Consider the following 27,668-nt stretch of genomic DNA (forward strand, 5'->3'; position numbering starts at 1 on the left):
TATCTAGGTTATACTAAGCCTAGAACACTCATATAGACCCACAACTTCATTACAAAATCGCAAAACGAGGCTAACTTTGATAAAAATGAAGGATGTACAAGTTAGAAATTTCGGGTTGTCACATTATCCCTCCGTTAGAGGGAATTTCGTCCCGAAATTAGAATCTTAACGAATACTCCAGGATAGGTGCGAAAGATGCGGATACTTCCTATTCTATCTGATCCGCCTATTCCCTTGGGGAATCAGATCTATACTGAGTCCTTAACGAACATTTACTACGAGGTATGGCTCTTCCTCTGTTCTCTAGGCTACACGGGATAAGGTTTCATCAGTTTCCTTTACCGAGCTAGATTTCTCCTGTTTCTCTTAACGAACATGACTCTGGTTTTATGGATCTTGTCGAGAAAATGATGAGAGTTTTGTCGGGTACTACTGGTTCATTCACTGAGACGTGGATAGGTTAGGGTGGAATTTATGGAATCCCTAAAGTAGTCTGGGTCTGACGGATACTGGACCAATTCTATCAAGAATCTCTGATGGTCCTCAGTTCTTTGGAATATGGAACGTTTCAGTACCCAAAACATAATGTACTTCCATGGTGAGATCATCACTTGGCGTGATCACCATTCTGAGGTTCCAAAAGTTCTCTCTTACTGAGGGTGTAGTCCTTTTGATTGGTTCTTAGGAAGCTCGGGTCGTCTTCGGATTCGTATTTCCTACTGGTTGACTTTCAGAGGTTTTCTCGATCATTGGAGATGCTGACTATATGCTGGCATCTATTGGTTACGTGGCATCTATTGGTTATGTGGCATCTATTGGTTACGTGGCATCTATCTCAGTCCAGTGCGAAATGGACCTGCACTTCTGACTCCTGAGGTGTTTCTAACGGAATATCTGAAAGTCAGTATGATAGAGGGTTTTACCAGACGATGCTTAGAAAATTTCCATTTTTCATCATCGTCTAATAGATGCTTTCATAGTATGATCCCTAATCGGAAAGAATCATTCTCTCTCTTGTTTCACTGTTTCATGGATAGCAGTCTCTGATCAGGGCTAGCTTCGCACTTAGAGATTTTCTGAAGTGATTGACTATTTCAGGAGGTGGTTCTACTATCTCTTTAGAGATAGTATTCTTTGGGACACCTAGTAGTCTAACAAATCTCTAAGACATGCTCCATTCTCCATTATGTCTGCTTCCTCCAGTTTGTAGGAAACGCATGTTCTTGTATAACCCATCGACTAACACCCAGACTGGTGTCGAGTCCACAATCTCTTTATGACATGGGTTATAAGTCTTAACGCAACTTACCATCTACTTTACTCAAGTATTCTTGGTCTCAGAGGTAATCATGTGGTTCTTAGTCTCCTAGTATTAACTTTGGTGAATGCAGACTATTATCTATAGGGCGACGGTGACTTTTCTCGCATGAGGACGCACTATCTCAACTTTAACCGTCCTAGGCACTTCTCGTCTGTATCTGAATGAACGAAGCACTTGAGTAGTGCGAGTATCCCTTGCAACTACTCTTCCGATGCTACTGAGTTTTCTCTATCTAGATTTAGTTTAGATAGTATAGGATTCTGCCACTCAGGACCTCTAATTTCCTCATCCATTCTTCTCAGTGTTTAACCTGCCATAGCTTTTCAGGTTTCTTGACCCACTACTGAGATGCTTAATTTGTGGGATCAGACGTGAATGGATGGTCGTAGTCATTGTTTTTGACTCTTACGACTTGAGTTACTTTTCCTATCTGAGGGTGTCGGCTACTATGTTGGCTCAACCGGGATGACAACAATTTCGAATTTGTAGTCATTTTAGTAGCTCAACCCATAATTGTTTCCTTGACTTCAGCTCCTTCTCTAAGGGTATATGATGAAGGGCTTTATTTTAAGGTTCATGGTAGACCTCATACTCGGCTCAATCACTATTACTCGGTGTATGCAAGTCGTATATAATTGAGATTGACAGGATGTTTAGATGTGTGGCCCCACCCCAAACCCACAACCAAACAAGGAACAGGGAGTAGGGAGGAAGCACACATCTTAAATTTTATTGATCTAAATTATATACCACTCCAATGCATATACTCAGTAGTAGTAAATTAATCCCATGAGTTCTTTTCTCTTGATTCATGAACTAGCTCGTGCGGTGCAAATGGCCTTTCTGGAGGATCTACTGAGTAGGCCTCGGGCGGTTATTGTCTTCCGGAATATCTGCGGTGCCCTTCGCTTCTGGTTTTAATGTCTAATGGAGTTGGTTAACAGCGCGTGGTACCTCTCTCCTGGGTACTTCTGAAGGTTGGATGAGAAAGACGATCGATGGTTCACATTAGGTTTTTCCTTATTAGGTTCAAAAGAACCTTTATTTGACGCTTAGGATAAGGTGAAAGTTCTTTTTACACAGCACTAGGAATTTTCGCATGGTCGAACCAAGTCGAGCCATGACTGACGGTGGTGTCGAAATTTACAACCATCGACACAATCTGGAATGAAGATTGATAGGACCAGGTGCTGAACAGAGCACACAAGTTCATAGCGTTTTGGGTTCGTCCATAGTATTACTATCGCGAATACTTGGACGGATATGATTTAACGTTGAACGTTAGGGGTCCTGATGTTTTGGAATAATGTACTTTTCATGAATAGATTCCTCACGAGGCCTCTCTATAATCGCCTAGTATACACTAGTCATGTATAATTAAGGTTAAATAGACTGTTGACTGAGCGACTCCGCCCTAAATCCACAACCAGACAAGGAACAGGAAATAAGGCCGCGTCACTCACCCGAGGTCTATCCATCCCAATTACAAATGGCCTTAACGTATATACCAAGCCATCATAGCTTTACCTGATGGGTTTTTAAGTTTTACAATAGTGCTGCGACTTTTACCTTAACGAGGGAGTAATTACAATTAGAATTGATTATTTAAAGTTTTCGATTAGCTACTTAAGGTTGAGAAGCGTACCAAAATTCTATCGGGTTCCTGGATGTTCCTCTAGGTATTAGAGTTAAACTCCTCCTGCGTCTTTGTTATTTCTTTCAGTTGGGCAGTCCCTCTTGAAATGCCCAATTTCACCACATAGGTGGCATATTGGACTGGTCCCAATGTTGGTGGTTGATGTAATGAACTCAACCGGAGTCCTGCAGTTGCGAGCGGTATGCCCCTTCATGTTGCACCTAACGCAAAATGGTTCTCGACAGACTCCATAATGATGGTAGTCACACTTGCTGCAGTGGGGGAAGTTTCCTAGGTATGGTCTTCTTGGTGTCGAGACAGGCGGGTTGACAGGGGTATTGACTACCTCAGCTTGCTACCCTTCGGAAGGTCCTTAAGCCGAGGTACTCCCCTCCTCGTTCCCAAACTTTCTTTTTAGGGGATTAGGTTGGAGTTCTTGGGTGACTTTACACACCGGTGCTGGTTGTTGCTGTCCATTGCTATGATCGGGATTCCCGATAGTGCTCCTGCTAACATTTGCGTTGTTTGCATTCAGGTGAGCCATGACAGCTGCTACGGCTGCTGAAACTGCAGCTTGGAACGTAGCTTCATCGATCTGAAGAGTCGGTGTCTTGCTAGCGGGTTGGTTACGTTTCTTCGGAGGCATGGTCTTTCCTACACGATGAGGAACACAAGCGGATGAGAGACGATAGTTACCCTTAGACGTATCTTTCTTTATCATAATAGGCATAAATTTTTCCCGCGCTTTGAGTTATGGTTATCTAAGTGTCAACCTACATCCCTATGATGCAGTCCTGGTAACAGGGTAGAGTAAATGTATCGGAAAGCCATAAAATGGGTGTCGTTCCAACTAAGTTATCTTTATATTGGAGAGGTTCACTCTCCGGCTTTGAAAAGATTTGAAAGAACTTCAGAACGAAGATTACACAAGGAAGGATTCATGAATGCTAAGGGCTCATCACTCTCAATTGAGACTTTATGATCCGATCTATTTATATTAATCGCGACAGGAAAGACGATTTGCCTAACACATAGTGTGAGTAGTGTAATCACTAGCTCACTAAGTTGTATTATTTTATGTGTTATTAGTGTGACATTAAAGAGGTAGAAACACTTCTCGGGTTTCATGCATTGGCTCCCTTTGTTCACCGCTTATTCTTGGCTGAAATGAACTTTGGTTTTCTCCGGGTATTTTTATGGGGTTCTCTTCTCCTGTAGACATATTGAATTTCCGCTCCGTCTTACTTCTGATTCTGACTCCGATCGTCGTCACTTCATAATGGATGACTGGAATCTCGGAAGTTCAGGCGAATTTCCCACCGATGTCCCTAAAAGGGTATAGGCACATGGCGATTTCAATAGTCTCATCATTGTTCATTTATTTCCTACTTGGAAATCTTCTCAATGAACCTCTTCTGGGTCTTTATCGACTCCCCTGCCGATTACTGAAGTGGTTAAGGTTTTCTAAAAGAGTCTATGCGAGAATGGGAATGTCTAAAGAATCTTAAGGGATTATTAAAACATTTTACTGTGTGATCCTTATCGGGTCCTTCTACAATTACATAGTGTACACAAATCATATATAACTTAGATCTAATAGACCTTCGAATATGTGATACTACTCTATATCCACATCCAAACAAGGAAAAGGAAGTAGAGCGAAACCACACCTTCTTAGTCTATGAGATCCTCACTATATATAACCTTGAGAGCATATACTCTATAATCATAGATCTATCAATAAGAGTCTTTTTAGTTTTCACGCAAGGTTATTTATGGTTCCTAAAATACTCCTATAGTATTTTAATTACATGTTTGATTCTAGAACTTCTGAACATGCTTTTAGATTTATTGTTAGTCTTTTAGTATCATAAAATACTCCTATAGTATTTTAAACTTTATGTTTGGCTCTAGCATTCCTACATGGTAAGTTTCAGATTCATTGCAACACCACCATCACTCCCAAATACACGTTAGTCGCATCTCGAATAAATATAGTTGATCAGGCTATATTTATTCCAGCTACGATTACATGACTGCCTAGGTTTGACGGTAATGCCCAACATCCAAAGACTTTTATTCTTGTTCTTCTTGAGATACTTGTTCGGGTTTTTATATTCTGGATGTACTTACACTTTTGTAAAATATGGTTATATTTTAAAGTATAACTCTTGGTCAGAGTGTTTTTATCCCATTGTATTTATAGTTGTATATCTTTTATGATTTGATATACTGAGTTCACTATAAACAATGCTCTGATACCAATCTGTCACACCCCGAAATCGAAGGCGGAAACATTCCGGGGCGGAGGACGTCATGTCAAGTATCACAACACATGCAGTATAGTAATCAAAGTACAACAACCATTGCATTAATAGTATAAGTTTTACATAGGTTACATTTAGAAACAACATCAAGGTAGATATAGAAAATAACATAAGATGCAGCTCGGTACAAGGCTGTCTTCACAAAAGCTTTCGGAGTGTACCTGTCTACTGACGACCTGAGAATACAAGTTATTTTGAAAGAGAGTGTCAGCATTTTAATGCTGGTGAGTTCATAAGCATTTTAATGACATTGATGTAAATACATGTTTTTCCTTAAAATAATCTCATTAGATGATGGTAATAAGAGTTTATAAAGTATTTGAGTTCTTTCCAGAAAATCCTATATTTCCTAACAAAAGTAGTCTTCTACCAAGACCCGACTGTTTTGAGTTTAAAGAAATGAGTTTAACTAATAACAGCAGTCTTCTACCAAGACCCGACTGTTTTGTATTTAAAGAGCATTTTTCCCAAAGTGTTACTATCATCGGGGAGTCAAAAATAGAAATATACAGACTCCAGGTAGTATTAAATGACAATACACATCGGGGAGTCAAAAATAGAAATATACAGACTCCAGGTAGTATTAAATGACAATACACCTCGGGGGGGGGGGGTCTAAAGCAGCCTTTAATCCTAAATAGGTTAGTTTAAAGGTTTAAAAAAATGTGGCCTAGTGTATAATTAGGAAAATATATTATGATGGTTTTATATGTAGAAAATATCGTGATAATACTTACCTTAAGGCCATGAATTATAAGGTAAATGTAAAGATACTCGTAACCATACTGATTGACGGATGTAAACACGACGACCTGTTGGCGTCGAAATGAATGTGACATTTGTCACCCCTTGGCTTAGTCGGCCGGGACTGTAGCTAGCAGTCAGGATGTGGGATGGTCTGTCCCGTATAGATCTATACACACAATGCCCGCTCTCCCTCCAGGAGACTCTGGTTACCAACTTGACAACGGTGAAATTCGCGTCATGAGGATGTATCTAGTGTTTTGATTTCTATATACCTTTCTTTTTACTAAAAGTACAAGTTTTTATGAATATAGATATAACTAAGTTCTCCTTCATGAAAGTTATGGTTGGTTTCTAAACTATACCTATTATAGTTTACTTGAGAGGTTATCTAGGTACCTTTGCTACCCAAAGGTATTGAACTGGAGTAAGAGTTTTAATATCTATCCAGATATATATAATATATAACTAGGACTTCAAAGACACTCGGACAAATAACCGGATACTCTGAGTCCACAACCAAACAAGGAACAGGAAATAAAGCGGGCTATCAGTCCTAAGTCCTTCAAACCCTACTTATATAACTATACCTATATAGACATGAATCTATCAAGAATATAAGTTTAAAAGACTTTGATAAAAGCTTAGTAATTTAAAAAGAGATTTTAGTGTTTTAAAAGAGATTTGAAAACGAGAATTGAAAACCTTTAGCTGAATAAAACAGTTTAACATGCAAAAATCTATTTGCTTGACAGTTATTAATCACATGTGATTGATATAATAACTTAGCAGTTCAACTTGTATTCCCCCAATAAAAGCATTTAAAATCATTTCAAAGGTTGATTAAGGGGTATGAACTCACCTGAAGTGAGTAACTCGAAAGAAAGATTGATACAGGATCGTCGGGTGTCAAATAAAGTCGTGAGCACAAAGATTGATACATGTAATAACACATATATGAATACACTTAGGGTATATAATCACTAATAGACACATGGACACACCTTAGGGACATGGAAACACTTAGAATTAAGTGTTACAAACACCTATTGAAGTCCCTAAATGAGTGTAGGGCCTTAGATTTGAGTGTAAGGCCACACACTCTTCATTCATGAACAAAATGTCGTACATAGGAGTGTGCGGCCGTACATAGGAGTGTGCGGCCGTACACTCTTCATTCATGAACAAAATGTCGATTTCCGGGCGTTTCAAAGCCAATACTAAGTCCAACTAGCAAATAAAGGCGAAACTCTTCACCTTGGAGGGTCTTTGAGGTGTGTACGGCCACCTTATGAAGGTGTGCGGCCGTACACCTTCAAGTGACGAAAAACACGAAGAACATGATGAGTTTTAAGCTTAGATCAAGGTGTCTTACCACTATAACAAGCTGAAAGATGGAGTATTTAACGTTTTTGAGGCCCTTAGAGTGTTCTTGGATGAAGTTTCTAGAGAGAGAAAGTAGAGTGCAGCCAAAATGGGAAAGGAGTGAATGAAGGGGTCTCCTCCTATATATAGGGTTGGGTGTGCGGCTGGGAGGGTGTACGGCTGGCTGTGTGCGGCTGGCTGGCCGCACACTCGGGTGTGCGGCCGCACACACCATGCTGGGTGTGTTTGGCCCGATTTATTGATGCTACACACATTCTATTCCTTTCTATGACTCATATATAGGTTATACTAAGCCTAGAACACTCATATAGACCCACAACTTCATTACAAAATCGCAAAACGAGGCTAACTTTAATAAAAATGAAGGATGTACAAGTTAGAAATTTCCGGTTGTCACAGGTTGTCTCTTGAACATGTTTCTTAGGAATGGAGTCATCAATAGTCTTTGACTTTTGAGATTTCTTCGAAGAGCCTTCATCACGTTTTGCCAAGAAAACACCAATTCCATCATTAGTGTTTAAAGTGAGCAAATAAGCCTCCAGCATTGGATTCGAAGGATCAACCTTCTTGAGCATCCCATCAGGAATCTTAGCAACTGTGGGAAAAATACTCACATCATATTCAATCGTCTTGGGATAATGATACTTCACGAATTCTGCTTTAGGCTCATCATCAGGCACCAAAATACCTTCCTTTTGATATGCGTATTGAAAAATTAAACTCCAATATCTTGCACATGAAACCCCATCTACTGCATTCGTGTTTTCAACACTCTTCAAAAATTCTTTCCAAATATGAGTCGCATAGTCAACAGGTAGATCATAGTAAATGCATGCGACCATAGCATACACCTCCATTCGTCCTTTGTCTAAACCAACACTTCGACCTGTGAGGCATCGAAGGTAAATCCAAAAAGAAAATTCCATATACTGGGAAGACCGGACTTCTTGAATTCACTGATCTTCAAGAGAGTAGGTTGATAACCCATCTCATTGAACATGTGTAACACTTGTTCATTAGTGACTTTGTAGAAAGGTGGAGAATTAGGGATTTCAAGGATCGTCTTGCTGTATGAGGCAGTAGAACCAGCCATGGACAACCAAGACACTGGTACTTCAAACGAACTGCGCAGTCGATAAAACGGAATGTTTCAAAGCAACGATGAGAATCTTGAGTTCTTCAGGGTACATAGTAACATCACCATCAACTTGATAGTTGGTACTCTGGATCTTCATGATTGCTTGAGATGAAGCGTTATCAGTAGTGTTGGATTGAAGAGAAGCCATGATTAGGGTTTGTTTGAAAGTGTTGAAGAACAGAGAGAAAATAAAAGCTTAGATCGTCTTGATAATTTTTAGTACGCATAAAATTGGAACGAAAACCCAATTGGCCCATTTATATGTATCCCTATTTTGAATCTCAAACGGTTACCATTTATGATCGTGACACGTGGCCCTTGAAAGTTGCACCATTAGCCGTCATATACGCCATGTTAGAAAAAGTGTGTGGAACGATCTCCGAGAAAGACGCACAGTAACCAAACCGTCACATCAAAAGTCTCTTCGTAAGTACTTGTGGATAAGGACCAAAACCTTCGGAATGGAGGTTGGCCTCTTTCGTTTTTGGGTTTGAAAACGAAGTCATGTACCAGACTTTTGATATCATCAGCCTGAGTTGGTAATACTCAGAACCTCAAGGATTTCATGAGTGCAGTGTGTCAAGGAATAAGATAAGAAGCAAAGTAAGAAAAATATGGATCTGTGATGTCAAAAATATAATTTCGACATAAAGGCAGATAAATCCCGGGCAAAGATTGCTTCGTGAATCATCAAGAGAGATGATCAACAGCTTGTGTGGTTTCCCGTGAATTACAATCGAATACTTATTGAGAAGTATCGAAGGGCTTCTTTTAATATGGCTTCAAAGGTGGTTTAAAATTTCGTTACAAAGCACATTCAACATAAGTATGACAATTTGTAAACGAAACTACTTGTTTGACCAGCGTAGTCAGTGACAAGTAAGCTTTGAAAATTTTATCAAGTAACGAAAGTTGAGAATGATACTCATACAGAAATCATATTCTTGAAACCAAAATTAATTGTAGTGGTGTTGATTATGATGGCATGTGCGGAATTAGAAAAGATCTAGTGAATCATCATGTAAACTCAAGAACACAAGGAGTAAATAAATCTATGTAAGCTCATATTAGATCTAGAAAGGATATACAAATGGGTTTGTACAAATTTCTCTCTCTAGTCTAACACTCCAAAATGATCATCCTCCAAACCTCCATAAGAAACCTTATCACTCCATGAAATCAAATCGCTTAACAATAACCCATAAAATTGATCTTCATTGACTTTGTATTTGATATCTTCAACGATCACAATCCAAGAATCATAAGGCAAATCCACCATGATCACAAGAACTTGAAATTTTCTAGAGAGAGAAAGTGATTTTGAATGGGTTTTCTAGAGATAGAAAGTAAAAATCACTTGAATTCTAGTGAAGAAAATCGAATTGTGAATAGAATCAAAGATGAATTCGATTTCTAGAATCCAAACTCTCTAAAACATGAAGATCAAAATACAATTGAAGAATCACCAAATCAAGATAGCCATCGAGGATCAATTCTTGATCAAATCAAGAACACCCGCTCTGATACCAATTGTAGTTGCGATTTAATCGAGTATGATTGTAATCAGAGTAATCAAAGTAGTATGAAAACTGAGAGTAAATAAGATCTGGTTTATCGCTCAATTATACTTTCGAATACAAAGAGAATTCTAGACAGAATCACTTGGAAAAGTTCTATCTAACTCTGAGTATAACTTCTATTTATAGGAGAATAAGAAAGTATACAAAAAAATACTAAGGGCTAAACATCAAGACTTCGAAACTATTATGCCTTAGTAAATAGATAAAATGACTTTCGAAACTGACTCAAATAACTTCGACACATTACAACATATTTGACACTAACATACAGATTTAGGATGTGAATAAAACAAAAACAGTTGACTTTAAGATGAGACACTTCACCCCTTTCCAAAGCAATCTCAGTTAAATACATATTACCCACCAGTAATCCAAGCAAGCATCAAATCATCCTCTTTTCCTTTATAAGGAACGTAAACCCTTCCTTATCACTCCTATCCTTCCTTTATGAACGTAAACCACTCCTCACAATATAACAGTTATCATATTTACTTTCTGTGAACTTCTAAAGTTGCTCTCAAACGTATTCAAGCTTCAAGTCCTACTTCTTCAAAGCATTCCCTAGATCCTAGTAAGTATCTCAAGTTTGTCTAGTAAATTCTACACATTATCTTGTTAATTTCCTTCCATTTACACATGATATTATGTGTTGATATTCCTAGGATATACTAAGTTTCAAAGAGTTTACCAAACTCTTCAAGTGTTAGAACTTGAAAACTTCTCAACATCTCTTCAAATCATCCACCTAACCAAACAAAGGTGAGCTTCATACCCCCATATTTTCAAGCTTTTCTATGTTTTAGGGGGGAATACAAGTCAAACTATGTTTATTCCACGAATAACTACAAGCTTTTCATCTTTGTGTTAAGGATAAATTATTATTTGTACAAATTATGGTATTCTCTAGTTTTGATATGAATATGGTGATATGTATATATATCTATCTATCAACAAAACTAACATGACCAATGTTATAAAACCATATGAAAAGTTAAGATCTATAATCTACATGCTTTTGGGAAACCTTTTTAAAAGATAGGTTTACTAGTAAGCCATGATACAATATAGTCATTTACAAATCTAGTGAGTTTAATACCTAAGTAATATGTTTTGATTTCATATTTTTCATGCTGGAGCACACCTTTACATTTATATAAAAGGGTATATAAATAATTTCAAACCAACTTATAAACTATAATATGTATAATTTATGGAATAAAGGAACTATTTTACAAAGTTACATGTTATTTACTAAAAGGGTTTTCACTTATTACTCGTAACCTCGTTGAAGCAATTTGTGAGACGTCTTCACATACTTACCTAAGTACCAACCAAGTGCTGACTTAATAACCAGAGTCTCCTGGAAGGAGAGCGTGAGTTTGTGTATAGATCTATACGGGACTGACAATCCCGTGTCCTGTTAGCTACACATAAATTACCTACATATGTTATGTGTAAGTAAATATTTACACATATTTTGCATATGTGTGGGTAATTAAACATATAATTTTTCATATCGGATGATACTTAATATGTGTAGAGAATCACCAATGCCTACACATATATATAGATTAAATTGATGTGTAGGTGATTCATTTGATATTACCAACACATAATATTATTTCACACATATGTACATAACTAAATTAACTAATAATAATAATTAATATTTAAATAAATGACGTGGCAAAGTAAATATCAACACATAATATCAATATATTTATGTATATGTAATTTTATTAGACAATTGTTATTATTATTATTATTATTATTTCATAAATGACATGGCAAATCAAATACCTACACATATTTTATGTGTAGGTAAATATATTAGACGATTGTTATTATTATTTCATAAATGAGGTGGAAAATCAAATACATACACATATTTTATGTGTAGGTAAATATATTAGAAAATTGTTGTTATTATTATTTCATAAATAATTAGCAAATAAAATACCTACACATATTTTATGTGTAGGTAAATATATTAGACAAATCAAATACCTACAAATATTTTCTATATGTATTGATATTTCTTAATAACGTTTTTATAGAAATCAACAATTAACATGTGTAGGTAAAATTGTTTAGCAACAAATTTTTATGTTTTTTGAGGGTAATTTTCCTCCAAAATTGTTGATTGCTATAACCACACGTATTGTAAAAAAAAGGTAAAGTATATATATATATATATATATATATATATATATATATATATATATATATATATATATATATATATATATATATATATATATATATATATATATATATATATATATACCACTAACATTTATTGGATATAAATCTCTTTTTTAAATAACTTTGAAACTAAAAATTATAAATCAAGTAATTGAAAATCCAAAATATAAATGGATATGTGAAAGCAATATGAGCATACTCGACGAAAGCTAAATTTTAACTACAAAATACCATTTGCATAAGTTGTTATAAAAGAAATAAAATTATAAAAAAATAAAAAGTAAAAATAAATTAATTAATGAAAAATTCCATGTGGTAAAAAAAATTAAAAGAAAAACAAAATAGAAAAAATAACATTGAAATAAAACAAAATTGCATACTATGATGGAATCAATCACATATCTTCATACCAATCGGAAGCTTTGAAATCGGGATCACATCCGAAAATCACGAATCATGGGTTTTCTAGTTTTCTACGTATGCTGTTATGTTGAAATTGTTCCACAAACGATCGGCAAAACCCTAATACGCAGGGGAAGCATCGACGGATCAAGGTGCGGCAAAGGCTACACATAAGGTACAAATTGATTGTTGTATCTTGTATTGATGTAATCAAATACTCCATAAAACTAATTAATTCCTTGTTGTTTCATATCATGCATCATCGCCATCGTCTTCCTTCTCCATTCATCATCGATTTCTGCTCCATAGTCCACCCTGTTCAGGTTCTTTTCCTTACTTTCTTGTTTCCCATTTTTTTCCATATGAACTTGTTTACTGCATATAATTCTTTGATTTCGTTGCTGCTTTGGCTTGGAAAGAACCATAAAATTTATTTTCTTTGATTACCTCTTAAATATACAAACCTTATAAAGTATACTTTCTTACCAGTAGCATAAAAAAATCACTAGCCAAACAATAGTTTTCACTAGATGTTTAATAAGATGAACAATATGCTAAAACACCAAGTAAACTAAAATTAAACTTAAAAAAAAACTAAAAAAGGATGGCATATAAAGAAAGCCAACATTTTACATAAATAGCTCATAGTAGAGTAATACCTAACTTGTCTGGGATCTAGAACAGAAAGCGTGAAAAATAACAAAAAAAAAGCATCATCTTCTTGGTGTTGCTGAATCGAATGCTTTTAGGATTTCTATTGTTCCTCCTTATATCTTTATACTTGTTGTTGGTGATAATTTATGTTGGTTGGTTGACATTTTGGAAGTTGGTTTCTATTTACTGTTGGTCAATGTTGTTCTTTGGTTAGCCATTTTCTTTTGGTGTGTTTGGCTCAGACAATTTTACCCCTTTCAGTTCTTAGTGTTGTTCTCATTGGGTGGTTTTCTACTCGTTAGTTACAAAAGAAATATAATTATAAGAAACATAAAAATTATAAGATAATTGCAACTCCCGTCTTTATAAAAACACACCAGGACATTTACAGCTACATATTATTCATACCAGGAACTAAAAACCGCTTTTCGTAACTAGGGGACAAAACTAGAGCCGGCAAAAAGTGACTCAACCCACCAACCCAACCCGAACCCAACACAAAATTAACGGGTTGGGTTTAGATTTTCAACCCGTTTAAGTTAATTGAGTCAACCCGTCTAACCCATTTAATTAAATAGGTTGGGTTGGGTAAAACTTATCGACCTATTTTCAACCCACTAACCCTTTTAAATTTAATATATATTTTTGTTTATTTTATTAGTATAACATTACTCAATTAATATATGTTTTATAATTTGACATTTATATTTTTATAAAAAATTATGCACTAGTATAGTTATAAGTTATTACCCTAATAAATTATAATGGGCTTTGATCATGCAGTGGAACTGTTTGACACAATACACACACAAATTATGTATTAATTAAAAGATTATGTTTTAAGTTTCTGGTTTCCTAATATCCTTAAATTACTTCACAGTTTTGACGTTTTAATTTTGACATTTTGATTTTCACTACTCCTAAATATCCTCAGCATCAGGACTCTATACGACAGTAGTAGTATCGTATGACTTGATTATATGTAGTAAGCAAGAAGCCAACTTCAAAAATCACTTCATCTTACTTTAAATATTTATTTGGGTTTTAAACTAATTTAACTAGGTGTAACTTTATCCTGTAGTAATAATCCTCAAACATTCTCATAAGACTGCAAACAACAACTTGGGTACATTAATAAACAAAAGTCCAACAGTTAGAAGACAAAAAATAAGAAAGGGTAAAATCGTCCATATTCAACACAAATTTCCACCAGCCAAAAATTACGTAAGAAACCACCTTATAACAGCCTTCAAAATTATTTCTAATTGTATAAAATTCCTTGCAGGTCCACCAATACCCATATCCAGTGATATCAATAGCGAGCATAGCGACCGCTATTGCGTTTTGCGAGGCGAGGCGTTCAAGGGTCGCTATGGGCTCAATAGCGACGTAGCGACGTTCTTGATTTTTTTTTTTTTTTTTAATACGGTATCTATAGACCCGTTTTAGGGTTTTTTTAGTGGACTAAGTCAAAGAAGGTTCATACGCTCTTCTCTCGACCCAGCCTCCCTTCCACTTCTTCAACTATTGCCAGCTCCTTTCCTTCTTCCTGCGATTTCTCTTGCAATCAAAGATTAATAGTCTTTTTTGGTAGTATGCATGTTTTAGAACTTATTTGAGTTAATAGTCTTGGGGTTTTTAGCTTATTTATTAGTTATAATTGCTAATTAGGTGAAAGTAATAGTAGTATAAATTTTTTAATAGGTATTCTCTAAAAATGAAATAGCCGTTGCTATTTGATCGCTATCGCGACATAGCTTATAGGTAGGTTGTCGCTATGACCTCGCTATCGCCATCGATAACACTGCCCATATCCATAACAAATACTAACCATACAACTACCTGGCAAGGTCATGGAGAAATTACCGAGCTGAGTTGCATAAATACTTTAAAGATATTGATGTGGAAAATGAGAATGTTTGCAAAGTTATCAAGAGCTACATGGCAAGGTCATGGAGAAATTACCGAGCTGAGTTGCATAAATACTTTAAAGAGTTTGGAGGACCAGAAGACCCAATAAAGGCAAAGACTAAACCCCCTTCAGATATTCGTAGCAAAGAAGACTGGGAGTATCTATGTGACATGTGGTGTGAACCAAAATACATGGTAATGTTTTAAAAATATTTGAGCTATTGAATTAATTATTATTGTTGAATTCGGTATAATATTTGTTAGTTTTATTTGGTTGTATGTCCTTGAAGGAAATGGCAAAAAAGAAGGTTGTTGCTCACGGAAAGCGAAAAATGGAGACAAGAAATGGGTCGAAGAGTACAATACGCTATCATGTTGAGCTTGGACATGATGTGGATTCTTCATCGGGTCATATTGAGACTTGGCGGCTTACACATTGGGATGAAGAAAAAGGTTGGGATTCTACAGATATGGCTGCAAAATATGTAAGTGTAGTTGCTCATTTCTACCGTTGAATATATATTATTTGGTAAATAATTTATTTAATGTACTCGTCTTATTTTTATATGGTAACGGGAAGAAATGAAAAAGATGAGAAATGAGCATTCCTTGGAATCAATGAGTGACAAGTTGATTAGAGAAGGTACTTGGACGAAGCTCTGTTCGTTTGTTCGGGTGGGGACGTGATCCTGTTGTCGCTGGTAACATCACGGGTTCTATTGAGAAATCTAAGCATCCTAGTTACGATGAATTAGTGGATGAATTGGAAACAATGAAAATAGAACATGAAGTTATGAAGCAAATATTGATTGAGAAAAACATCATGCCTCCTCCACTTAGCACATCATCAGGACGATCACATGGTGATACATCCGAGTGTGGTACATCTAACCACACTCAGTCGGGATAGTCTCATGATGAAAATATTGATATATATGATGATATGCAATGACCATTCTATAAATTTTAGTATTTTCAAGTAGCTACTCATGACTAGTTGATCTTTTGGTAGTTTAAGTATTTCAAGTTTTGAGACTTGTAATTTTTTTGGTTTGAAATATTATGTTAGACAATTTTCAATTTATAATGCTATTTCGAATGCATATGTTTCAATTTATACAAATGTCTGCATTTATTTTGTATTACCTACATATATCGTTTTTAATACCCACATATAAATATATTTTTACCAACACATATCAAAACCAATGCCTACACATAAAAATACTCTTACCCACACATATTTTTATGACATGTGTAGTCCAGATCATTGACCATGTCAGCAGCCACATCATCAGCCACGCCATCAGCCACGTCATCGACATCCCAAACAAATCAAAATACCTCTACCTATACATATTTACTACTTTTAGTCACACATATATATGTAGGTATAGATTATATTATATCTACACATAAATTATGTGTCGGTAATGATCTGTATCAACAGGCATGAGCCTACACATAATTACACTTAATGTATGTGTAGATAATAACGAATACCATCACATATGATGCTTTTACCTACACATAATATGTGTGAGTAAACACCCAAATTTCTTGTAGTGGTCATTAACGATTCTGACGCCTGAAGAACGTCGTATTAGGCCATCCGTCATATTAGTATGGTTATAAGAACTCACATGGAGAAAACAACGACGTATTTACGTAGTAATATACTTTTTAAACAGTCTTAAGGGGATATCAATTCTGTGATTGCTCAACATATACATCAGGGTTATATAAAATTAATGTCCGATAGACAGTGGGATGTGTGACTTCCGCCTTATTTCCTGTTCCTTGTTTGGTTGTGGGCTTAGGGCAGATTTACCCACCCGACTGTCTCTTCGACCTCGATTTTATGCAACTCGTATATTCTAAGTGATCATAGGGGGATATTAACATCGCATCTAGTTTACAGGGCAACCACATCTTCAACTAGTTTTATTTATAACAAAATTGGGTATCATTCAATTAAGTATCGAATTTATACTTGTACTTTTTGGTATTGGAACATTTAAAATTACAATACGGTTTTATGGGAAGTATAGGACTTTTCAGGATAGACATCATTATTTTACAAGCAAACAGTTTACAATTCAACTTTCTGGGAACACCTTCTTTCTGATACAAACAAGGGAAAAATAAAATATGCTTGCAACTATATACAGATTTTGTAACGAGACTCACAAGCTACTTTTTATAGAAAATATCAGATTTTCTGAGAGTTTAACATAAAGGACCCTTAATTATTAATTCTATGATTTCTTAGCTTATACATTAGAGTCATATATAAATGATATCCGATAGGCAGTGGAATGTGTGACTTCCGCCTCATTTCTTGTTCCTTGTTTTGTTGTGGGCTTATGGCAGATCGACACATTCAACTGTTCGTTCGATATTGGTTTATATATAGCTAGTATGAACTAAGTAATCATAGAAAGAATGAGTATGGGGCACACTTCTTACATTCCATTTTACTAAGAAAATATAGGATTTTCTGAAGGAGCACACAAACAATTTCAAGGAACAAGAACTTACTTTCTAAAACAAAATGCTTATAAACTCACCAACTTTTTAGTTGATGCTTTTCAAAATGACTTGTATTCTCAGGAAACCAGTAGGCAGGTAATCAAATTTCTTGAGGGCCGGCATCGTCGTTTCATGTTTTTCCTACTTTTTAGTTATTATATTCAACTTTTGTGTAACTTGTGAACAAATACAATATGTAAACAATGTAAGTTTGTTATATCAATGTATGAATGTTTGTGTTGCTATGTCTCATTACTTTTCAATTGTTATGATACTGTACATGACGTCCTCCGCCCCCGAATGTTTCCGCCGTTCTGGTTTTGGGGTGTGACATTTATTGACATAACATTCCTAAAACTATCTTTGATAAATTGTAAAATGAAACATAAAGGCTAATTTGCTTGACCAACATTTAAAGAGATCATTAAAAAATTTGGCAATCAAATATGTAGAAAAACTATGGAATAAGCATTCAGTTGATATGGGAACAAACTGTTCTTATAAAATTACTGGTAAAATCAAACACAAAACTCTAAATATAATAATAGACTATAAAATTACAACTTGAACTCCAATATGCAAATTAGACTAAACAAAATACTTTCCTTTATCTTTTCAACATACCATGATATTTCTTGCCCTTAAACAAAGAGTCTCAACAGATTTATATGGGAAGCACCTGACAATTGCAATAGTATTAAGAGGTATTACATAATGAGCACAAAACTATTGAGAATTTTGCATATTCATAAGCTATGTGGTTTTAGAAATCAAAACTTAAAGTCAAATAGTTCAACTAAAATAATAAATATGTAGGAAATGAAAAAAAAGAGTATTAAACACCAAGAAAATACTAAGAGCATACCACGTTGTTATCAAATCCCAACATGCTTTGATGTCCCCATTGTAACCTGCATTGTCGGTTACTTGGAGAATATTTACTAAATAAAGTGTATAAAATCAACCTTGGGTATCTCAAATGGCTTATCTTTGTAATGCCTGGTCCCTGGTATGCATTTAATTCATTTAATTATTTATTTTGAAAGAGGAACTCGACGAGTTGGTGGCCCTAACTCGTCGAGTAGAGGGCTGATTATGCGCGGGGATTGAGCTATTTACTCGACGAGTCAAGAGCCCTCGACTCGACGAGTAGCTCGGCCAGAGTGAAACCCTAATCTCGGCGTTTTGCACCCTATTTAAGCTCCTTAACCCCCACCCCTTGGCCTCATTTCCAGCCTCCTTGTCCCAAACCTTAATCCACGAAACCTAGAGCTTTATTTGAGAGTGTGAGCCATTTTGAGTGATCTTTGTGTTCTTTTGAAGCTTGTGGAAGAGGAAGAAGATAGAGGGCTCAAGAGGGAAAGAGTAGATCTAGAAGCTACACTCCATTTGCTACATTTTCTGGCAATCAAGTTTCTATATTGGCTATTAGCTCATTAGATCTCTTTATGTCCTCTTCATGTGGGTTTTTGGTCCAAGATTGGTAGCTTTTGGGAAATGATCGATCCAAGAGGGTATTCTTCCAGATCTAGTATCTGGAGCGGCTGTTATGACATAAAGGTGCAAACTTTATGCCATTGGATCCCCCATGCAAGCCTTAGAGAGTCATATTGGCCTTTTTAGCCCCAAAAGGCTGTGGGAAAGGTGGGAACTTTACGTGTCCAAGTAGTGTTAGGGTTTTAGATATGAGGTTGTAAGCTTGAGTTTGGTGTATGGAGGGCTTAAGGACCAAGTTCTAGGTCCCAATGAATTAGGGTTTGAGCTAAACCCTTTAAGAAGTGGTATTAATGGGTAAAGTCAGAAACATTACCCTTAAAAGGACATTTTCAGGGTTTATGTGAAGTATGAAGCTTGGATCTGAAGTGTAGGGGCTTAATCCATTAAAATAGCCCAAACAGACAGGGGAAATCGGCGAGTCCAGAAAGGGACTCGACGAGTTGAAGTCAGGTTGTCCCGATTGTATGCCAGGTAGAACTTGACGAGTATGTGAAGGGACTCGAAAAGTTGACTCGGTTAACCACGATCCTGAGTAATATAGGAAATCGTCGAGTTAGGAAGTAACTCGACGAGTTGAGTTGATTGGGAGTTGACCTTCGCTGTGACTTGGACCAAAATGTTGACTTTGGCCAGGGGTAAAATGGTCATTTTACCCTAAGAAGGATTATCAGGTTTTAACTAAGTGTTATTGTGAAATTGATGGCCGGGGAGTTGGTGGAGCAGCCGTTAGAGATTCCTCACACGAGATTTCACAGCTAGCATTCGAGGTGAGTTTCCTCCAGTAGGAACAGGTCTAAGGCACCAAGGTCGGCCCGTTTAGTTAGTAGTAGTTCCGGACTGCGGTCCGATATCGGGCGGGGCCCAATGTAGGTTTATATGCTTTTCCGGATTTCGATCCGATGACGGGGCGGTCCCGAGGAATGCTTGTATGCTTGATGTCTTTGTGATTCTTGCATGTGTTTGTATTGTATGTTGCCGGACTTCGGTCCGATGTCGGGGCGGTCCCGAGGAACGTTAGTATGTTACCGGATTACGGTCCGATGTTGGGCGGGGCCTAAGGAATGTTTAAGTGTTAATGTTATATGCTTAGGTTTATATGTATTATTGATTATGTTCACATGTATTCCGAGATGTGCTCGATGTCGGGCGGGGCCCGATGCCGAATAGGGTTCGATGCCGGGCGGGGCCCGATGCCGGGCTTGAATCGATGTAGCAGGGGCGGGGCCCAAGATATGTTTATGTGATATGTGTATGGTATGTGGTAGTTGGGGAGACTCACTAAGCTTCGTGCTTACATGTTTTCAGTTTTGGCTTCAGGTACTTCCGCTAGTAAGGGGAAGAGCTCGGGATGACTGCATGGCACACACCATAGTTTTTAGCCTGGGAGGATTTACTATGATTTTTAACATATGATTTTGATACATTGACATATATTATGATATTTTTGAGATATATGGTTGTGACTTTTTGTGATGGGTGATATTGATGGTTTTTATTACTGATTTAAAACAAATTTTTTGGACTATATTTTTGGGATGTTTCAAGTTGATATCAGAGCCTAGGTTTGAGGGATTCGAGCACACTCTCAGGTGTGTCTGAACTCAAACTAAGGACATGGTATGAAAATTTTCAAAAGAAAATTGTTTTTACAAAAAGAATTTTGAAAAGAGAAAATGGGTGTGGTGCATGCAATCAGTCGGGCTCAAGTAAGTACTCACAAAATTAACCATACAAGTTTATGTTATGATATGATTATGAGAAATGCATGCTAGATTAGATGATCTAGGAAGGATGCCTTATGTGCCTATTATATGTGTATCAGCTTTATGAGAATTGCATGCTAGTTTAGGACTAAGGATCTAGGAAGGATGCCTTATGTGCCTGTTATATGTATCTCAGTTTTATGAACTGCATGCTAGTACAGATTAGCCAGTGATGGCCTGAATGAGATATTCTTGATTATGTTTACTCGATGCTCGAATGCTGCTTGCTTTGCGCTTTTAAGAGTTCTAGTTATCTTTTACTAGCTAGTAAATGAATATGTTATGTTACATATTGCGAGGTCTAAATAATTTCAGAAGGTTGGGTCTAGCTCTATTGCGCACCTCTTGTTTGAGTCTAACCGCTGTAGGGTAGTGTCACACCCCCAAACCAAGGATGGCGGAAACGTCCGGGGGTGGAGGACTTCATGTATAGTATCACAACAACGAATATAATAGTGCTCAAAGTAAATACAACCATCATAAATATAATTGAAAAGGTTACACCATGGAATAAGTTTACATGTTTCAAAATCAATTACATTATGATGACAAAATGAAATGTTTGACGATTTATCGTCCCATCCTCAAAACGCTGTTGGTTTTCCTGTTTCACTGATTTCCTGAGAATACAAGTAGTTTTGAAAAAGTGTCAACAATTAAGTTGGTGAGTTCATAAGAGTTTTGTTTGAGAAAGAAACCGTTTTCCTTGTAAAAGCGACAAAGTATGTTTTCAGAAAATCCAATATTTTCTTTATTAAGTGAAATGAATGCTTCTATGTTATGTGATAATGAACCCTAGAGGGACCCATAGATTCCCTCTATAATCGCCCAGTGTATATAAGTTATATAAATTTTAAGTTGAATAAACCGTTGAATATAATGGGTCTGCCCTAGATCCACAACCAAACAAGGAACAGGAGATGAGGCGGGCCCACCAATTCTAAGTCGATTGTGACTTGATTCTTATATAACTCTAGCATATACACCTAGCAATTATAGCTGAAGTCTAACAATTCTAGATGAAATAGTTTTGATAGAAATATGATCCAAAGAAAATCCTATATTTTCCTTATAAAAGTTACGTAGTCCTAAACCCCAGGACCGAAAGTAAACAAGTATTTTCCATACTTAAAGATATAAAAGTGATTTTAGATCGATATAAAACCCCTTTTTAAAGTTAGGTGGTCCTAAATCCCAGGACCGAAAACAAGTATATTTCCATACTTAAAGATATTTCCTGTGAGTTATATCGATATAACTCGCTAATTTAAACAGAAGCCGTAAATCTTATAATATATTAATACCACATGTGAGCTATTATAACCATGCTAAGACTAGTTTTGATGGCCTCGTAACACGACGTTCTTCAGGCGTCGTACGTTAAATGACACTTGTCACCACAGACCTGCCGGTCTAGCTGTTGCATGCAGCTTAGGTGTGGGTTTGTCAAACCCAATATAGATCTATACACAACTATCACGCTCTCCCTACAAGAGACTCTTGTTATAATTTACATAACTTTTTGATTTATTACCATGAAGGTAACACGAAGTGAATGACTCACAAGTTTATTTATCAATAGATTTACGTGAACTTAACTGAAAACCTTTGGTAAATGAGTTTGAAATGTAAATGATACATAAACTATACCTATTATAGTTTATCCAAAACGTTTGTACTGGAAAAGAACTCTTTTATGAAAATACATTAATGCTGTGAATCCATAAACTACGCTTATTATAGCTTATTATATGTGTTCGAAATGAATGAAAAATCTTATCATGAATGACTAAATTTCAGTTTATGATGATAAACTAACAAAAAATTACATTCAATATTTAGAACGTATTGTTATACACTTTGCTCAACATAATACAAAGTGTTATGAAAGTTATAAGCTGTTAACTAGTTTTTAAGCTTTCTGCACTGTTTTAGAAAAATCATAGAAAAATCATACAAAGTCGAAAACTAAATCCGTAAATTCTGAGAGTTCATAAAATGTGTCTAGTTTATTCATAATTTTTATTATGATTTTTAGAAGTCTTTAACATGTGTGAAAATGTTCATATTCACAGACTAGTCCGGATTTGTTTATGAAATGATAGACAGTTTTGTAAAAATCACCATAAATCGTAGAAACATCGTATGGTGATGTGCAAGTAGTCATTTTAAAGGTATGAACCTGAACTATTTGCACCTAATACAGTTTTGAAAATTAAAATGTTTAAGTTTACCAAAACAGTCCGTGACTGGAGTTGAACTTTTCTGATGAAGGCTGTTAAATGAGTTTAGTTGTGTTCCTGGTGTTTTAACTTGTATTGCCCCCCTTAAAACTTAAGAAAAACATGAAAAGATAGGGGTATGAACTCACCTTGAGTGATTTCAGTAGATGGATGATGGAGAAAGGTAGTGTTCAACTCAAGAACACTTGGAAGATGCTTGAAGATTCGAAGATCTAACACAAATATGACGATATTTGTGTAAGCAATCTATGATTGGAGTAGAAGGAAGTGTAATAATCATAAGGATGATGAAGATACTTACCAAAAATAGAAGGAAAGCCTTGGAAATCTCGAAATTGAGAGAGAAGAGTTGAGAGAAAAGTGTTTGATCTTTTGGTGGAAATGAGAGAAAATGAGTGAAGTGAGGAGAGAGGGTGGATGTTCCAGCTCTAAGAACGTGGGAAATGGCTGGAAAATGATGGAAAAGTACATTGACATGACTTAGGTATGGTGGAAGGAGTGTGGTTGGTCATGGAGTGGGTATGGGTGGTTGCTTGTGTCATAAACCTAAGAAAAGTCAACACTCCACCTCTTGTACTTCACCCACTCTTCTTGGATAAGATTCATCCCCAAAAACGTGATTAATTAATAAATATGGGACCTTATATGTTAAAATAAAGTTTTGGGTGAAAATCCCGCGTTAAAATAATTAAAAACGGGCCTAAAATGCAAAACTAGTCGAAAACCGGGAAGAAATGGCCTACCTGCGAGACCTCTCGGTTCTGGGCCGAGGTTCGGTTGCTGGAGAGGAATCCGAGAGAAGGGGGAAGAGAAACCGAGAGTGCGAGGAGAAGGGACAGAAGGCGAGGCTCGGTCTCGGCTGCGCAGGGTCGCCTCTCGGACCGAAGTGTAGTCCTCTCGGACCGAACATGGAGTCTCCTCGGACCGAAGGTGAGAAGGAGAGCCGAAAGTCAGTTTCGGTTCAGCAAGGTCAGGTCTCGGTTCAGCATGATCAGGGGACCGAAATAGACAGAGCACTCGGTCCATTTCGGTTGAGAGGGTCTCGGCTCCTAAGAGGTTTCGGTTCCTGAGAGGGTTTCGGTTCCTTTAGAGGGTTTCGGTTCCTTGAGAGGGGTTTCGGTTCCTAAGAGGAGTTTCGGCTCCTTAAGTCCGTTTTTCGCGTAGACTTCCGTTTTTGGGCTGTTTTCGCCAAATTCGAGGGTCGGGATGCCCCTAGTGATTATAAAAAGTTGAGAGAGATTTTGAGAGAGATTTGGGAGAGATTTGTCATACTTAGAGAGATTTGGGAGAGATTTGACATACTTGGAGAGATTTGGCATTCGGAGAGATATTTGGGAGAGATTTCACATAATTGGAGAGATTTCTCATTCAGAGAGATATTTGGGAGAGATTTCACATACTTGGAGAGATTTGGGAGAGATTTCACATACTTGGAGAGATTTGGGAGAGATTTGACATTCTTGGAGAGATTTCTCATTCAGAGAGAGATTTGGGAGAGATTTGACATTCTTGGAGAGATTTCTCATACAGAGAGAGATTTGGGAGAGATTTGACATTCTTGGAGAGATTTCTCATACAGAGAGAGATTTGGGAGAGATTTGACATTCTTGGAGGGATTTCACATACTTAGAGAGTTTTGGGAGAGTTAGAGTGAAAGAGATTGGGAGAGACTTCTTTTGTGACCTTTTTGAGTGTTTGGCTTCACAACGCAAGGTTCTTACACTCTGTTAAGCCTTGTTATGAATGTTATACGCTCTCGAGGGGTATGGAATAAGGTTTTATCGAGTAGATTCATCACTTACCCTAATTAGGGTTTAGAATTTCCGAACACGTGAAAACTCTAAGTGATACTTTATTTTAAGATTGCGAGTAGTACAATAAGGATCATGATGGAAACCCTAATATACAAGGGTTAGATGAGTTGACCGGTTTGACTTGTTGACTTTGGTTGACTTTGACTTGGCCAAAAATTGACGGTTGTCACATCATCCCCCCGTTAGAAAGAATTTCGTCCCGAAATTAGCGTTTCGACTGGGACTTCAAGAATTTGGAGGAAAAGATGGGGGAACTTTTCGTAGTACAAGAAATTGATTATGGTGAGGAACAACTCACTTGATGTTAAATGACGACCTTGGAATTTCTTATTGTAACTTGAGCTGAATCGATTTAAAAGGAGTTATTGTTTTGGAATGATAGTGTATTCAATGTGTGCCTTTATGCTCTCCGCTCTATCCTTGGTATTACTACTTCGAATATTTTATAATGAAGTTAGTGAGTTCCAGCATTACGAATGTTTCAACAAATTGTGATGAAACTTGCATTATAAGTCTTACCAGTTCTTTTATAATCGCTTAATGTAAACTAGTCGTATATCATTAAGATTACAAGGGCATTCGGATGGGTGACCCCGCCTTAAGCCCACAACCAAACAAGGAACAGGGAATGAGGCGGAATCACACATCCTAAGTCCATAGTATCTTAATGAGACATGACCATAATGTTTACACTAGCCATCATAGATTCACTAGTAAAAACCCTGTGTTTTTATATATAAGATAAGGCTTATTCGGGTTTTGTCGTGTTCTCGAGGTGTTTTCAGCCTTTCTCGAACTTGCACTAAGCCATAAGTGATAATTTCTCTTCGGAGCGCTGCATAGGGTCTGCTTTAGTGTTTCTCGTTTGATTAGATCGGTAGGGAACATATGGGTTCGGTTTACACGACTAGGCTTATTCGGATGATAGGGCGTTCACTTGCACTCCTGGGTACCTGGTCCCGAAGTTCATGGTAGGACTCGTACCTGGTCCATCTATCATTAACTTGCGCATATAGGTCTTATGTAATTAAGGTTGGTGAGACAGTTGGATGGGTGACTCTGCCCCAAGTCCACAACCAGACAAGGAACAGGAAATAGGGCGGAAGCACACATCCAATGTCCGTAGAATCTTAATTATACATTATCCTCGCGTATACACGTAGTAGTGGTAGACTAACCGTACTCGTCCCAAGCTTCTGTGCTTGAACCTTATCTGCTGCATGCGTGACATTCCCTAAGGGTCTTCTTGTAAATACTGGTGGTAAGGTTTCAGAAGGTATAATACTCCTCTGGTGAGTGTTTTTGGGGTTTCGCAGCGAGAGATGGCCCGGAGGTCCGTGTTGGATTTGTGTTTATGAAAGCCGAAGGTTTTTCGAGATTAGGTGAAAGGTCTTTTCGCAGCCGTTTAGTCAGGAAGGTGAGGAGTATATCAATTGAAATCGAATGACGACAACAATATCTTTTTAGTGTGTCCCATTTTGTTCGATGTTATTATTACCACAGATGATTCATACTACAACAACTAGCACTGGTAGTGAGTGGGTTCTGATAGTTAGCGATAATACTTGATATCATAATCCCTGACAGGTCACTCTATGGTCGAGCGGTATATGTAAATCGTATGAAATTTGATATTGGTGAAATCGTCGAGTGGGTGGCTCCATTCAATTCCCACTACTAGACACGGAACAGGAGTCAGGATGGAATTATTTGCTTTAAGTCTTTGGTATTTTGATTAAAATTAACCCTGATGTATGCACCAAGTCATCACAGCTTACAGGTAATGATTTTAAGGCCATATATGAATGTCTTTGATTTGATTCGGACGAGAGAGTATTTTAACTACTTTTCGAAAGACGGAAATTTTAGCAAACATACCAAATTCATTACAAACATATGGTGCTTAAACGTTTTTGTTGTTGGAAACATTACAAAAGTCCTAAAAAGGTTTCCTTGTTGCTCCTACTGGTTTGTTCGTCACACTCCTCCTGCTCCCCCGTCATTCTTCTCAGTTGGACATTCTCTCTTGAAGTGTCCCGTTTCACCGCCTCGGTAGCACATTCGGCCCACCTTGGTGTTGGTGATTGAAGGGAGGTGCTAGGTTGGGTTCCTGCAGAAACGGACAGTATGTCCGTTCTTGTTGCAGTTTTTACAGTGCATCACCCGGCAAACCCCATTGTGATGGAAGTTACACTTGTTACACTTTGGGAGTGTTCCCATATATGGTCTGACCGGTGCTGGGATGACAGGCCCTGTGACTAGTGTCGAGGCATGTGTCGTGACTGGTGTTGTAATGGCAGGGGTGGCCATGGGCTGCTGTCTTCTAGCAAATTTTTGAGGTAGGTTACACTCCTTTTCGTTCCAAAACTCTCGTTTCTTGTTCGTAGGTTGGTGGCCTGAGGCGCCTTCATTGGCAGACACCCGCCGGTGTTCTTGATTGTTACAACAATTTGTATTGTCGGTACCGATTCCATCTCTGCTGGCGTTGTTAGCATTGAGTTGCGCCATGACGGCT

General features: G+C 37.1%; 1 protein-coding gene and 1 pseudogene across 5 annotated transcripts in view; both read left to right on the top strand.

Moving 5' to 3' along the window:
* Positions 1–27,668, top strand: part of LOC145167523 (putative disease resistance RPP13-like protein 1) — a 260,684-nt pseudogene that overhangs the window by 86,084 nt on the left and 146,932 nt on the right. The gene's annotated exons all lie outside the window — the stretch shown is intronic.
* LOC145167526 (uncharacterized) lies at positions 12,729–16,427 on the top strand. 4 transcript variants are annotated; one of them, XM_079086740.1, is made up of 6 exons: positions 12,729–12,914; positions 13,049–13,062; positions 14,679–15,157; positions 15,244–15,499; positions 15,595–15,789; positions 15,885–16,427. In XM_079086740.1, exons 4-6 carry the CDS (start codon positions 15,335–15,337, stop codon positions 15,888–15,890), a joined length of 366 nt encoding a protein of 121 aa, XP_078942866.1. In that variant the 5' UTR covers positions 12,729–12,914; positions 13,049–13,062; positions 14,679–15,157; positions 15,244–15,334; the 3' UTR covers positions 15,891–16,427. The 4 variants fall into 4 exon arrangements, with proteins under 4 accessions (XP_078942866.1, XP_078942865.1, XP_078942867.1 ...); XM_079086739.1 differs by having other exon boundaries at positions 14,679–15,499; XM_079086741.1 differs by lacking the exon at positions 14,679–15,157.

The sequence above is a fragment of the Lactuca virosa genome, chromosome 3, assembly GCF_052849685.1.
Source record: "Lactuca virosa cultivar CGN04683 chromosome 3, Lactuca_virosa_CGN04683_v6, whole genome shotgun sequence".
NCBI classification, from domain to species: domain Eukaryota; kingdom Viridiplantae; phylum Streptophyta; class Magnoliopsida; order Asterales; family Asteraceae; genus Lactuca; species Lactuca virosa.

Coding starts and splice junctions, on each gene's coding strand:
- LOC145167526 (XM_079086739.1), top strand. CDS start 15,335: ATGGCAAGGTCATGGAGAAATTACCGAGCTGAGTTGCATAAATACTTT. Junction 15,500..15,594: donor GGTGTGAACCAAAATACATG/GTAATGTTTTAA, acceptor ATGTCCTTGAAG/GAAATGGCAAAAAAGAAGGT.